We start from the raw sequence: 14126 nt of genomic DNA, 5'->3' as shown, positions 1-14126 counted from the left end.
TATAAGATAGCTATTACATAGGTTTCTTTTGATTAAAATAAAAAAAAATATGAAAACCTATACATTGAACTACTTGTAAAATCATCTAATTTGCTATGTCAGAAAATAATATATATGTGAAGTCAGAGAATGCAAATTGATCTATTCGTGCCCGAAGTAAGTAGGTGGGCCTTCTGACTTTCTTCTTTGAGAATGTGGACACAGCAGTAATTTTTCAAGTTGCATGGTTGGCGGAGTACGCCGTATCGAGTCCTTTCTTGAGGACGAAACGTCTTCTTCTTTTCAAAATCGACGCCGCTCAGAGAAATGCACAGCCGAGAGGCACTGAATCAAACCGAACCGAGACAGTCACCACTTAGAGATGAGGAAGAGAAGGGCACTGAATCTGATCGGACCGGGACAGTCACCACTCAGCCAAAAAGACACTGAATCAAACCAGACCGGAAACTGAATCAATCGGTCCATGACAGTCACCACTCAGAGAGGTGGAAGAAGAAGAAGAAGAAGGGAAAGAAGAAGAAGAAGAAGAAGAAGAGAGGAGGAAGGAGACAACTCTTTGCAATTTTGTCATCAGCAACAACCATAAAAACGCGTACCTTATTCATATATATAGTTATAGTAGATACTACGAGGGTGGAAACGAATATACAAAACTCTCAGTCGAACCCGAAAAATAGAAATGAACGGACGAGACGACGAGCAACAAAACTCTTAAACAGAGTCATCTGCTCGAATAAAGCGAGACGAAATAGATCAGGCAGACAAAAAGAGATGGAGGTGAAGCGGAGCGACCGAATTAGTGTTGCAACTCTCAAAACGGCAAATCTTGATCGCCTTCAATATCACCTTCTGCGAAGCTAACGAAGTGACCTGCGGAGTTTACGACTTTTCTATACCTCGAATTCGAATTCTAAGTTTCTAACCGTTAGGTGCTAATTTACGCTTCTCTCTCGCTATTCATTTTTCCATCATCATGCTCAGGTCGCACTTCAGGCCTAGTAACAGTGCTTCAATTTTTCGAGCTTAAGATGAGTATGCATTTTCTTTTAAAAAAATATGTTGGGCTTCTGAAAAAAATCTAATAACGGGCCTTCATTTTCTTGGTAAATATAAATGGGCCTTAATTTCTACCAGTACGACAATATGAAAAGAAAATTTTCACCTATGTGAGTTCCTCCTCCGTTGTTCTCTCTCCCCTTTCCTTTCTTTTTTTAAAATTCATTTCAGTACGGTCTGTCCCGTTTCCCAAGTTAGGAACTGAAATTCCTTTGTTTTAGTTGCCACGTTATAATTTGTATGGCTAATTTCTATACAATTATACTCCCACTATTAAACATTAAGCATTTTGGTAAATGATTTATAAAGTATTGAATGACCGATTTTTAGCAAGGTAGCTGATATTACATCTGTTTACAAGCTAATTACCTGAGTGTGACATTAATATTTACAGAGAGTTTCGTCACAGACGATCCAGTAGCTGTTTCGGATCCGAACATGGAAGTTGGAAGAATACGTGGGTGGGCGGAAAATATCTTGACGAGATTTGCACGAATCTTAAAAGCTTGGTGGGTGGCCCGTGTGGGCCCACGGTATTCTTGCGACGCATGTAATAACAGGGGTATGAGCCTATGAGGGTAACAGCCTTTTGTTTACCGAGTAAACACGGAATGAATTTCCCTCGCTTCTGTATTTTCCTTGCTGCTCCAGTCAAACAGGTCCTCTCCATTTTGATAATACTGGAGACGTCGGTAGCTTATCTAATTCTTGGATTAGGTTTGCTGATATCAGAAAATAAAATAAAGGGTATTGGATAAGAAATTTTAGGATGATTGGAAGGGTAAAGTCGTTTATCCGCAAATCATAGGATTAAATATAAAAAAAAAAACTTTCAATTATGTTTCTTTATTTGTGTTGCGTGTTTGCTCTTATCAATTTTAAAATATTAGTATGGTGTACATATATTACAACAGTGACATATTATAAGATTAAAAAAAATATCATACAAAATAATATATTTTTATTAAAAAAATAAACTAATAAAAATAATTATTATTCAATAATATCTATAAATGATATTAAAATATATTAGTTCTAAATCCAAATTATAAATAAAAAAATGTCAATTAGTATAATACAGTTTAATTAGAAGAGTAGAACTAGGGTGCTCTTAAGCTCACCAAAACTTTGGTGAGCTTAACTCTCAAACTTATCAAATCGATTTCAAATGACGAATCTGAACCGTTGAAACCCGCCTACCTTACGTGTGATGGATCTACATGTGAAATTTTAAAAAATTCGAATTAATTTAGTATAAAGTTAAGCGGTCAAAAAACGTTCAAAAATGAATGCACTAAAATTAATTTATTAACCTTCTAATTTTGACCGCTTGACTTTATACTAAATTAATTCGAATGTTTAAAATTTCATATATAGATGCATCACACGTAAGGTAGGCGGATTTCAACGGTTCAGATTCGTCATTTGAAATCGATTTTATGAGTTTTAGAGTTAAGCTCGCCAAAACTTTGGTGAGCTTAAGAGCACCCTAGTTCTACTCTAATTAGAAATAACGTCAACTTAGTGTAAATTGAAGATATTATTATAGCAACTATATTATACATCTTAAGAGTAAGGCTTAGGTGTTATGGATAGCATAAAGACTTCTTTATTACGGTCTCAAAAAAATTTTGTATAAACTTTGAATTTTTTATCTAAGTAGCTCAGTAAATTGGTTATATAGTGAACTTGTAAAATACCAATTTTTATTATTTTTGAATTTTTTAACTACTTTTTATGATTTATGAAAGATAGTAAAACTCGGACGAATATAAATTTACTTTCATGTAAACTTCAAAAGAAACATCTCATCATCAGATAAACATATCGAAATTCTCAACAGAAAATTATTCTCTCAGATGTTGTCTAATAAAATCTATGTATCTATTGCATTACAACAATATTAACAGACCAAAAATAGTAAGACATCAATAGTTTTTTTTCAAAAATATCAAAGTATATTCAATTTAATTTTGATCATATGTGTGGCGAGTACGTGTCTAAATAAATTTGGATTTATATATATAAAAAGCATCAAAAAGATGCATTAAATATAAAAAAAAAAGACAGACTATTTGATTAAGAGGACGAAGTTTAATCTTTTAATCACAATGGTTGACGTATTGTTTACGTACTTAATATAAAAATAGAGAGACATTGTCCACAACCAATTTTTTGGATGATTGAAATAGTAAAGTCATTTATTTTTCAAATCCATAAAAATATCTTTCAATTATATTTCTTTATTTGTGTTGATGCTCTGATTAATTTTAAAATACATTATTTTCCTGAATTATTGTCCCATTTTTTTAATGTAATTATTTTTTCATGTTTTTTAAAAATAAAATTATAAAAATACCTTTGTATTTAAAATGATATACAATTATGTTATTCTGAAACTTTGTCTCAATTTATCCTGTTTTCGTAATCTATTCCTGATCACAACACCGAAGAAGAATTAATTATGTCTTTAATGGTAATTACGCCCTTGTACTTGTTAGCCAAATTTTAAACAATTAGGCCTCCTAGTTAGGATTTTCAAGATAGGGATTCGATTGACTTGTTTTTAATTCACCAAATTGATAATCAACAAAATTTAAAATTTAAAATGGAAAACCTTTTTTTTTTTTCCCTCTTATGTATCTGATTTTCTACATGTCAATTAAAAAACTTGTTCATCTTCCATAGTATATGTTGTGAAAGGATGTGTTGTGATCAAAGGTTTAAATAGCGTATATTGCGTCATAACGGACTGATTAAAAAAACAGCAATATGCCCAAATAGCGCTGTTATAGTGCGGAATTGCGCGCTATAACGCTGATAGCGTCATAGCTTTTATGATACTACACCCTCGCGCTATTTAGAACTTTGGTTGTGATACTATACCTGCTTTTATGTCTGTCAAAAAAGCATGATCCAAATAATATTTTTCTTTAGGAAGTGATGTGTTTTTTTTCTTTTTTTCTTTTTTAACAATGACTCTTGATCTGTAATTTGAACCTCATAGCTTTAAAAATTAGGACGTAATATTCCATGAATTGAGCGGTATTAACTCTACCCCAAATCCACGTGTGAATAAGTCCAAAATTGACGCAAGGTTTGCATTACTACACGTATAGTGGCACTTTACTATACTCTTGAAAGTTGAAACTTCACCTGCCTTGGTCAAACACTGAGGTTCTTTGGTGATTTAGATGCTGGCGGCAGTTAGCAATTCTATCTTTAAATAATGAAACCCTAGGGACATGAAGGAAATTGGAGGCATCTAAACCGGGAACTTCTGTTTTTTCAGGCCTGTATAGCATTCTATGCGGAGCAAAGGTTTCTTTGTTTTACCTGAACATGTGCAATGTGTGGTGCTGATTTAGCTGTAAATTAGATTTTCATCAAATATGCATAGATGTATAAGACAAACATATTGAAAGATATATAAAACAGTATATTCCATAAATATATATTGAAAATACTAATAAAATAAATAAGACACTTATGAAAATTTGAAATAAGTTTTATATAAATAAGATTCCCTAAAATAGTTTTATATTTGAGGTATTAGTCAACATCTATAGTATTAAAGACTATACAAGAACAATAAAATACTAATATATTTATGAAAATTACAATAAATTGCGGTGCAAAGATATGATATATAAACTACATTACAATAACATTTTTGTTATGTATGGTGTTAGAAATTTTTTGTTTCATTATGTATAGTCTCAAAGAATTGTACAATAACATATATTCATACTTATGTATGAAATTAATAGATTTTGAAATCCTATGACATACATCACTATGTAATAACATGCATTGTTTTTATTATATCATTTAAAATTGCTATATATATATATATATATATTTTTTTTTAACAAATTTGTAATTTAACAATCAAAATACTCTACAAAGTTCCGAAGGTTGTAAGTTTAAAAGATAGAGTATAATGAATATGGCAAGTATTAATTATGCACATCTATAATAAAAAATCTTGCTATTTTGTATCTTCAAATAAAAGTATTTTCTCTTATTTAAAATTATATCTTCTATTGAATTTCATACATATCTTTTACATTAAAGTTTGCACAAATTGTGTCCCAATAGAAAAAAAAAAAAAATAAGAAACACAAAAATTGCTTCCGCCAATGATCATATTGATACTTTAATTTATCCAAATGAAAAAGATGAAAATTTTAGAAGAAAACATGCTATTTACATATGGTGATGTTGTTATCATGGGAACCCTTAAATTAAATGTGTTAGTCTCAATATTTTCTAAAATTTTAATTTGTAACAGAATTTAAAAAAAAAAATTATGTCTAATATTTATTTTGATGTTTAAAAATTAAGACAACAAGGATCACATTAAATTTTTTGGAAGTTCTTAGTTGGAAATTTATACTACCTAACAGAACATTATATTGTCTTAAAAAATGCTCCGCACTAAGAAAGACGTATGCTAATAAAATAACAGTTTTCTAATTATAAATTATAAATTATAAATAATACAATATTTCAAAAAATGCAATCGACCGGACATTAAAAAAATAAAAAAATTACAAAATCTGTACATTATTTATCAACAAATGCTTTAGATAGACAGAAAATTTACAGCTAGCTTCAGGAATCTGAGCCACACAAAATCCAAATCTACGACATTAAAAATTGAGTTTATTGTCTTTTCTTTTGTTGGTTGGATTCGGGTTTCAGTTAAAGCCTAATAGAGGGTTGTCTTTTTGGAGTCTGTTTCAATAAAGTAACTTAATTTTTTAGTTTTGATCTGGACCGTCTGATTAGAAATTCTGGTCAATTCGGCCCGTTCTGAAACATCCAGGCTCCTTTAATATTAGTGTAAAACAGATCGCCGGTCCTGATCAAAACTTAAAATGTGAGTTTCTTCAGAGGATTCGAATTCGTGCTTTTGTGTGCTCCTCTCTGTGTTCCGTTTGTTTGACCCATCTCTCTCTTGTGCCTTATCGCGCGAGCGGTTAATTGGCACATACAAGGGCTCCTATAATTAGCCAAATAATTAAAAGAAAAATCAAATTGTAGCATCCTTCAAAAAAAGAAACAAACGCCTATTACATAGAAACAGAGAGTCGAGGAGAGAGAGTTTCTCTCTTCTCGTAATTGCCTTTATAAAATAAAGGCACCGTTTCAAGCCTCGGGCTTCTCCTGATGCTTCGTTTCAAACTTCCAATTCTGTGAAAAGGTCAGATTTGTACCGATGTTTTCTCCCCAATTTATTTTGAATTACTATTTGTTTAGTCTGTTAAATCTCTGCCTGGTACAGTTGTTGCATGTTATTTGAATTGGATCAAACACATTGTTAGATGAGTTGAGGTACCTATTACTTAGGCTGGTAATTCATGTTTGAGGTACCTCTTGTGCTAATTCCGTAATATAGTATATTTTGAGATGACAGGCCGTAGATCTGTAGTTTCAAAACATTAGGTTTAGGAAAAAGTTATTTAAGGTATTTACTATTGATGTGCGTTGTAGTTGGGGATAATTTGCATTTGGATCTCTGATCTGGCGTCAGATTAAATTATGCTTAAAGGTTTTGTCAGGGTATATATATATATATATTTTTTTTTCAACTTTTTCAACAATTTCTAGATTTGGTATTTATTTTCTGTTTCATTGGTTAATTTTCACAATTCTACACAGTATTTTGTTTCTTTCTGTTTGATCAGTAATGATTTGAAAAAAAGTTATAATTAAAGGAAATATCCATGTTGTTGTAAGTAGTATAATTATGGGCATACTGTATCTTTAGTTAAATGATTACGGGTTCCTCAACCCAATTATCAGAAATTCTACCTTTTATATTGGAATTTTGAATATTTGAGAACTTAAAAAAAAGAAAAAAAAAACTGGTATAATATAACGTCTGGTCTTAGATTATAGGTTGAGAGGTTGGCATTTGGGTTTTTTTTTTGTGGGAATTCGGGTCCTATTTGTTGTTACAGTTCTTACATTTGGGTTTCTAACTTTTCTGATCCAATGAATTTAGGGATGGCCTTATTGCTTCCTCTGGTTTATTACTCTCTGTATAGCTTTTCAAAAGTTTATTTGCAGGTTTTATTGAGTTTAATTTTATAAATAATTGTTCTTTTCATAGATGACGACTTCCTGCGCTGTTGTTTAAGTTATGATTTTTTTTCCTTTTTGTTCTTTGAAGTTGTTTACTAATTGCTTTGTTTAGTCTCTATGTAATTTTTAAAACTATTAGGAAATCATCGTACCAATTTAAATATCACATCACCTATTGCATATAACCAATTACTAGAGGTCTTTTTAACACATTTAAATGCTTTTGACCCTTTTGATTAGCAAAAATCTTATGTATTGTGAAGTTTCTGAACTTAGGTTTTGTCCTTTGTCTAGTTATTCTGATATGTTTGCAAATATGTTGTAATTGGCTATTTCTTTTCTTGTTGAGTCTTGGCAGAAAACAGCCTGTCTTGCATACATTACAACAGTCAGACGTCTCGCTAGACTTATCTGATATATATATATATATATGTTTTTTTTATGTTTTGAATTTACTTACCCTAGATCTAATCTGGGTATTAAATATTAGCCACCAATAAAGATTGTCTTTTAATTCACAATGCTTGGGATTTGTATTTTCCTGTAAAAAGTTTAAAAATGAGTTAATTTGGACAACCCAGCAAAAGCTTTAAATAGAAGTATGTGATTGTTTCCATAAAAAATGAGTCCTTATTTATATGTGACTTCGTGTTGCATCTTCCATATATTTATATCAAGAACACCACAAATAGTTCAAATCTTTAGTGTGCTACAAATAGTTCTTTTTGTTGATTTTTTTTTTATTGTAGTTTTCTTTAAGCAATTGTTAGCTGTAGCAAAATAGCAACTGTTATCTTATCGCGAGATACATACAACTGGTACTTCCAGCTTTTTACTCTCAGCATGTATATTGTTGTCAGCGTAGTTTGCATGATTCATTGTATTTCATTTAGGTTATTGTTTTGTTTGATGTATATCCAGAGATACCGTTGTGCACCAAGTAGATTGGCACTGCTTATTAGGACCAGCATTTGTGTGAACTGCCTATTATTTTGAATTGTTGAGCAAAAGACTAAGAAGAACCAAATAATTGATATTTTTATATTTAAGCAGGATTTGAGTAAGGGTCTATACGACATCAATGGAGGAGGTTATGATAGACTGCATCAAAGTTGGTAACAACTCTGAAATAGACTCCACAGGTCAGACAATGTTTGACGAGCAGGTTGACACAAACAATTCAAAAAAAAGGAACTTCAGACAGAGAGGTGGTGGCGTCTACTATGGTGCCTTTGACATGAGCTCTGATGATGAATTGGAATTTCAGTTAACTAAAAAGGTTCTTTTTCGTACCAAAATTTTTCACTTGTTTTTCCCAAGTTAATTTAAGAACAAGTAAAGAATATATTTCTTATATTAGTTTGAAATTTTCTTGCAGGATCTTTCATTGAGAAATCTTAAGCAAAGTAATGATGCCACAACAAGCTCAAAAAGGTCAAGGCGTGAAAAGGTACAGATTGAGGGTATTACACTTTTTATACGTACCAGTTCTATGCTTTCTTGAAAACAAATGGGGTTTGATTCTTATCTTTGGTAATCATATTTAAGTACTTATTCTTATTATTGTTATTCATTTGTGTTTCCTTTTTGTGCTTAATCAAGTCACTAAGCATTGACCAGAATCAAATGGGACGGCCTTGGTATCAGGAAGTTCATTCTTTTGGTAATATTTTGTAGGAGCATCCACAATGGCGACCCAATGAAGGGTGCAGGCCTCAAATTGAAGATGCCCCAGTCTTTTACCCAACTGAAGAGGTATTACATTTAATTATAACTGCTGTTGCTTATTAACATTTTCTAACTGTACATTTTAGCATGATTTTTTATGATGCACCGATCTGCTTTTACAGGAGTTCAGAGACACACTGGGGTATATTGCTCGGATACGTCCACAAGCTGAGAAATACGGTATCTGCTCCATTATCCCACCAAGCACATGGATCCCACCATGCCCCTTAAGAGAGAAAGATTTCTGGGAACGGGTTGAGTTCACAACCCGGGTCCAGCAAGTGGACAAGCTCCAAAACCGTGAGCCCATTAAGAAGAGACTCAAGACACGTCTACAGAGGAGAAAGAGAAGGAGAAAGAGATTCAGATTTGGGATGAATAAAAGGAGAAACAATAATAACAACAACAACAATAATTCAAATTCATCAGAAAATAAGAATGAGGATAATGAATCAGATTCTGAGGAGAAATTCGGTTTTCAAAATGGGTCAGATTTTACCTTAGAGGAGTTCAAGGATTTTGCTGACGAATTTAAAGAGAGACATTTTAGAGTAAAGGATGATGTTAATTGTAGTCATAATGATAAAAATGACGGTAGTTGTAGTGATAGTGATAAGAATAATACTAATAACATGAGAAAGGAGAGGTGGAGCCCTTCAGTAGAAGAGATAGAAGGAGAATATTGGCGAATAGTTGAAGAAGCTGATGAAGAAATTGAGGTATTATAAAATAAATTTTAATATCATCTTTTTGTTTGTTTGAAATAGAAGGTGCGATATTTGACATAATCCAAAAGGCTTTGGAAGTATAATGTATATATAACTCGACCAAACATGGAAATGTTTTTTCTAAGCCCCTCCTTTCCTGTTTGCTTCATGAGAGGCCCACAATACTCTTCACTTTCTGGTTTCTTTCCCTCCATGAAGAACAAAAGAGGGGTAATATGGGTAGTCTTAAAAATATTAGAGGAGCAGGTGTGAAATTTACCAAATGTTAGGGTTTCCAAGATAATTATCATGCGCTGCAAGGTTATAAAAGATATTTGCTGTGAAATTGTATTTAAATGTAAAATTTGATATACATTGAAATGTGTTTGCTAATTTAATTCTAGGTACATTATGGTGCGGATTTGGACACCGTATTATTTGGGAGTGGCTTTTTGAAACCAACTGGCTCAAGTTCAAGATTAAACTCTTATCCGATAGAGTCAGACAAGTATGTGTTATCGGGTTGGAACCTAAACAATCTGCCCCGTTTACCTGGATCCATTTTGTCTTTCGAAAAAGAAGAAATATCTGGTGTTGTAGTGCCTTGGCTTTATGTAGGCATGTGTTTTTCTTCTTTCTGCTGGGTAAATCATTTTAAAAATGAATCTTATTTCAAAAAATTTCACCTCGCATTTTAATGATAAATATCTTATTATAATTCACCATCATTAATCATGATAATATATGTATTTTCTGAATAGCATGTGGAGGACCATCACTTGTATTCATTGAATTATATGCATTTTGGAGAACCAAAAGTGTGGTATGGAGTTGCAGGAAGTGAAGCTACAAAGCTTGAAGAAGCCATGCGAAAGCACTTACCAAAATTGTTTGAAGAACAACCACATCTTCTGCATGAGTTGGTAATGTTACATATCAACAACATGTACTAAAAAATTCACAATTTTTTGTATTAAATAATACAAGACTTTTTATTCTGAAACAATTTCATAGCTTCTGATAGTTCACTATTTGATTTTTTTTAAATTTTAAAAATGCTTTGGAAATGTTGTATAATCAGGTAACGCAGCTGTCCCCAACAGTGCTAAAATCTGAAGATGTAAAGGTGTACCGAGCTGTACAGAGGCCAGGCCAGTTTGTCCTGACCTTTCCTCGTGCTTATCATTCGGGGTTCAATTGTGGTTTCAACTGTGCCGAAGCTGTCAATGTGGCACCTGCTGATTGGTTGCCACCTGGTCAATGCGCTGTTGAGTTGTATAGAGAACAAAAAAGAAAGACTTCTATTTCTCATGACAAGTTGCTACTTGAAGTTGCAAAGGCAGCTGTGAGGGAAATTTGGGTGGGGCAGATGCATGAAGGAAACGGTTCAACAGAGAGGTGTACCTGGAAGACTGAGTGCGGGAAGAATGGGGTTCTCACCCAGGCAATTAAGGTAATATATGCGTTTTAGACATTGTTGTGAAGTTCTTCTGTAAATGCAAAATTTGAAGGGTATATGCCAAAAAAACAGCTTTAAAGGGTTGATATTCTCATATTCATTAGTTTCAAATTTTCTTGGTGTATTTTATGATTTTTTACTTTTGGAATTGATTTCTTTTAAAAACCGAAGGTGACATACATAGGAAATACTATTTTTTATATGGACTTCTATGGATAGATCTTTCCATGCTAATATTTGTGGTTAGCATGTTGATCGGTACCAATTTAGTAAAACATTCTTTGCTGGTATCAGTACAACCGTATATGTGGTGACATTCTTGTTATAAAACCTCCAAATTAACAATTTCAGTGCCATACTTTTTTTTCCCCTTAGGCGAGGATTGAAATGGAAAGGAAGGCAAGGAAGAACTTAAACAGTGATTTCCAATGGAGAAGAATGGAGAGTACTGATAATACTTCAACTGACAGAGAATGCTCTTCGTGCTTCTACGACCTCTATTTCTCAAGTATCAGGTGTGAGTGCAACCCAAGCCGATTTGCATGCCTTCACCATGCTGAACTTCTCTGCTCATGTGAACCAAGCAAGCGGGTTGTTCTTTTTAGGTATGACATGGAGGAGTTAACCATTCTACTGTCAGCATTAGAAGGCGAACTGTCTTCTGTGAAGAAATGGGCAGAAATCAGCTCGGATTTTAGTACGAGTCTCCCGCAGAGAGAGACCAAAGCGTTCAACTTAAACACAGAAGAGAGAGGCTCAAAACCTCAGATGGATGGTACTAGATCAAACTCTGATTGTGGGGCCACATTGTCATTGATTTGTTCATCCGAGCTGGCACAGCCAGGTGGGGGGCAAATTCGTAAAACAAGCCCCAAATTATTTGGGGTTGACATAGGTCCAACCTCACATTGTGCTGTTGAGCTACTTCAGATTGGTATGCTGATGCGAGGCAATAATTGGTCTTGCAAAGAAGCAATATTCACTAAAGGTACCTGATCACATTCAAATGTTTTTAGTTGTCTTTTATCAGATATGTTTTATCTTATATTTTATTTTTAAACTTTAAAATTGGGGTATCCGCAGGGTTTAAAAGCAGGGTAAAGTTCCACAGTGTCATTGATCCGGCAAAGAGATGCAATTATATTTGCGAAATTTTGGATGCTGGACTTCTGGGCCCTCTATTTAAGGTTGGTATTTCAGCCGTATTGCAACTTTAACCCAGATAGGTTGCTATTTGCATAGTAGACTTGGTTGTCTTGTTAGTATTTAATGAATAAAGGGTTATTGAAGATGGCTTTAAGTGTGTTGAGTAGCTGGCTTGGTCCAGTCAGCCCTGCTAGTGTCTAATTTTTTGATTAAAGAGCAAGGAAAAACATTTTTTTTATATGTTTTTTGAAAACCACTAGCTCTAGTGCATGGACAAAGGGTGCTTTAGGGTTTCACAAGTACCATTTGATCTTAAGATAATTGTTATTCATCCTTCGATCCATCAGTTACTATGTCAATTCTCCCACTATGAATACAGGCTTAAATCGTTCTTCTTTTGTGAACCATAAGTAAGAGAAAGACTAAAAGAAATAGTAAAAAGAGAATGAGAAAGCCATTATGCTCAAGAACAACAAAAAAATTTACTGGACAACTAGTCATATACATAGATATGAGACTGTCAGTGAGTTCAAAGATGATACACACAAATGCTAAATTTTTCTAGTGTATGTAAATCCCAGATTCCGTTCTCTTGTACTAACTAAATTTATCTTTGTTAGGTGACCCTGCAGGGAGAGAACCAAGATATTTGCTTTACTGGAGCCTCCCCAAATCAGTGCTGGAATCTGATTAAAGAGAGGCTTTATGCAGAGATCTCTCGGTTACCGGTTTCAAGCATTGCAGCAGCACCTGAACCTGTCAATGGGTTTGAGATGTTTGGCTTCACCTCACCCAACATAATTCGGGTAAACTGAATTGAACTTTATATATTAATTTATTTTCATCATTCTCTTTAGTTGGTATCGGGTGCTTAATTGTTGTTAGGGAAAATGTTTCTTTTTGGGCTTCGTTGGCCTCAGTGTTTATTTTAAACAAGAAATATGTTGTATTTGCACCACCTTATATTTAGGATAATCTATATGCTCTGTCAAACTTCATTTGTAATATGATTTTATTTCTTATTATATAGAAATTGGAGGCTCTGGACCCAAATTGCCAGTGCTCCAATTACTGGGATTCAAAATCCATTGCATCCCTACCCAAGGAGTTTTGCATGAAAATTGCTAAGTCTCCGGAAACCCAAAAGATAGGAGGCATCAATCTGTCCAAGATAGAAGATGAGAAAATATATATCAACTCCAATTCCTCACCAGAAGAGCTTCAAACGGATCAATTAACACTTCAATGCTTTTTCAATAAGGCTAGTGTTGAAGAATTGAAGGTGATGTACAGGATTTTCTCTAGCGGATGGGGTAGCCAGAGTTGGAGATCTGCTTTTGAGGTCTTGAGCACAACTCTTTCGAATCAACTGATGGACTAAAGTTAGGATGACTAATTGAGTATAGATGATACATTTTTGGTTTAATTAGAGATGCGAGGATAGCGTTAAAGTTTCTCTCTTACTCTAGTGTGTTATAGTTGTTTATTTTATTTTTTCTTATTTGCAATCTTATAGGAAAATAATTTTATAGTAAAGAAAATAATGGTAGATGATTAGAATCAATAGTAATTGACAATAATCATTCATTTAAATTAACCTGTTGTTTTATTGCTCGTGGTGTTATCAGATGATTCAGATCTGATCTATTCGATTATCTCGTCAACTATAGCGGAAAAGGCTGTTATAAGATTAGTAATCAATTGGTAGCTCCTACCAAGATAAATTAAAGGTATAAAATCGTGCATCATTATGACATGAATTTTTCCATAGTGACTATTTGATCATACAATCGATAAATGATATATTACCATTTAAAGAGATATGAAAGTCAAATGCAGCTAAGATTACATATCAATTCTCCACTTATTACTAAGTTGGTGCACTTTATTATTTTTCATTTATTTATTTGTTTATTTCTTGAGAAAAGTGGATATTG

The 14126-nt window shown here is 33.1% G+C and overlaps 1 protein-coding gene across 3 annotated transcripts; it reads left to right on the top strand.

The window, feature by feature from the left end:
* The first annotated feature begins 6001 nt into the window (after positions 1-6001).
* LOC144569459 (lysine-specific demethylase JMJ18-like) lies at positions 6002-13783 on the top strand. Of its 3 annotated transcripts, none has more exons than XM_078319819.1 (12): positions 6002-6265; positions 8203-8428; positions 8528-8599; positions 8827-8904; positions 9000-9596; positions 9989-10228; positions 10346-10507; positions 10666-11037; positions 11419-12031; positions 12127-12230; positions 12810-12995; positions 13220-13783. In XM_078319819.1, the coding sequence occupies exons 2-12, from the start codon at positions 8231-8233 to the stop codon at positions 13568-13570; spliced, it is 2973 nt and encodes a 990-aa protein (XP_078175945.1). In that variant the 5' UTR covers positions 6002-6265; positions 8203-8230; the 3' UTR covers positions 13571-13783. The 3 variants fall into 3 exon arrangements, with proteins under 3 accessions (XP_078175945.1, XP_078175947.1, XP_078175946.1); XM_078319821.1 differs by having other exon boundaries at positions 6050-6257; positions 8200-8428; XM_078319820.1 differs by having other exon boundaries at positions 6050-6265; positions 8200-8428.
* Positions 13784-14126: the final 343 nt, after the last annotated feature.

Source organism: Carex rostrata, chromosome 18, assembly GCF_964058835.1.
Source record: "Carex rostrata chromosome 18, lpCarRost1.2, whole genome shotgun sequence".
NCBI classification, from domain to species: domain Eukaryota; kingdom Viridiplantae; phylum Streptophyta; class Magnoliopsida; order Poales; family Cyperaceae; genus Carex; species Carex rostrata.
The sequence above is the reverse complement of the archived record's forward strand: the minus strand, read 5'-3'. Positions and strand labels throughout refer to the sequence as shown.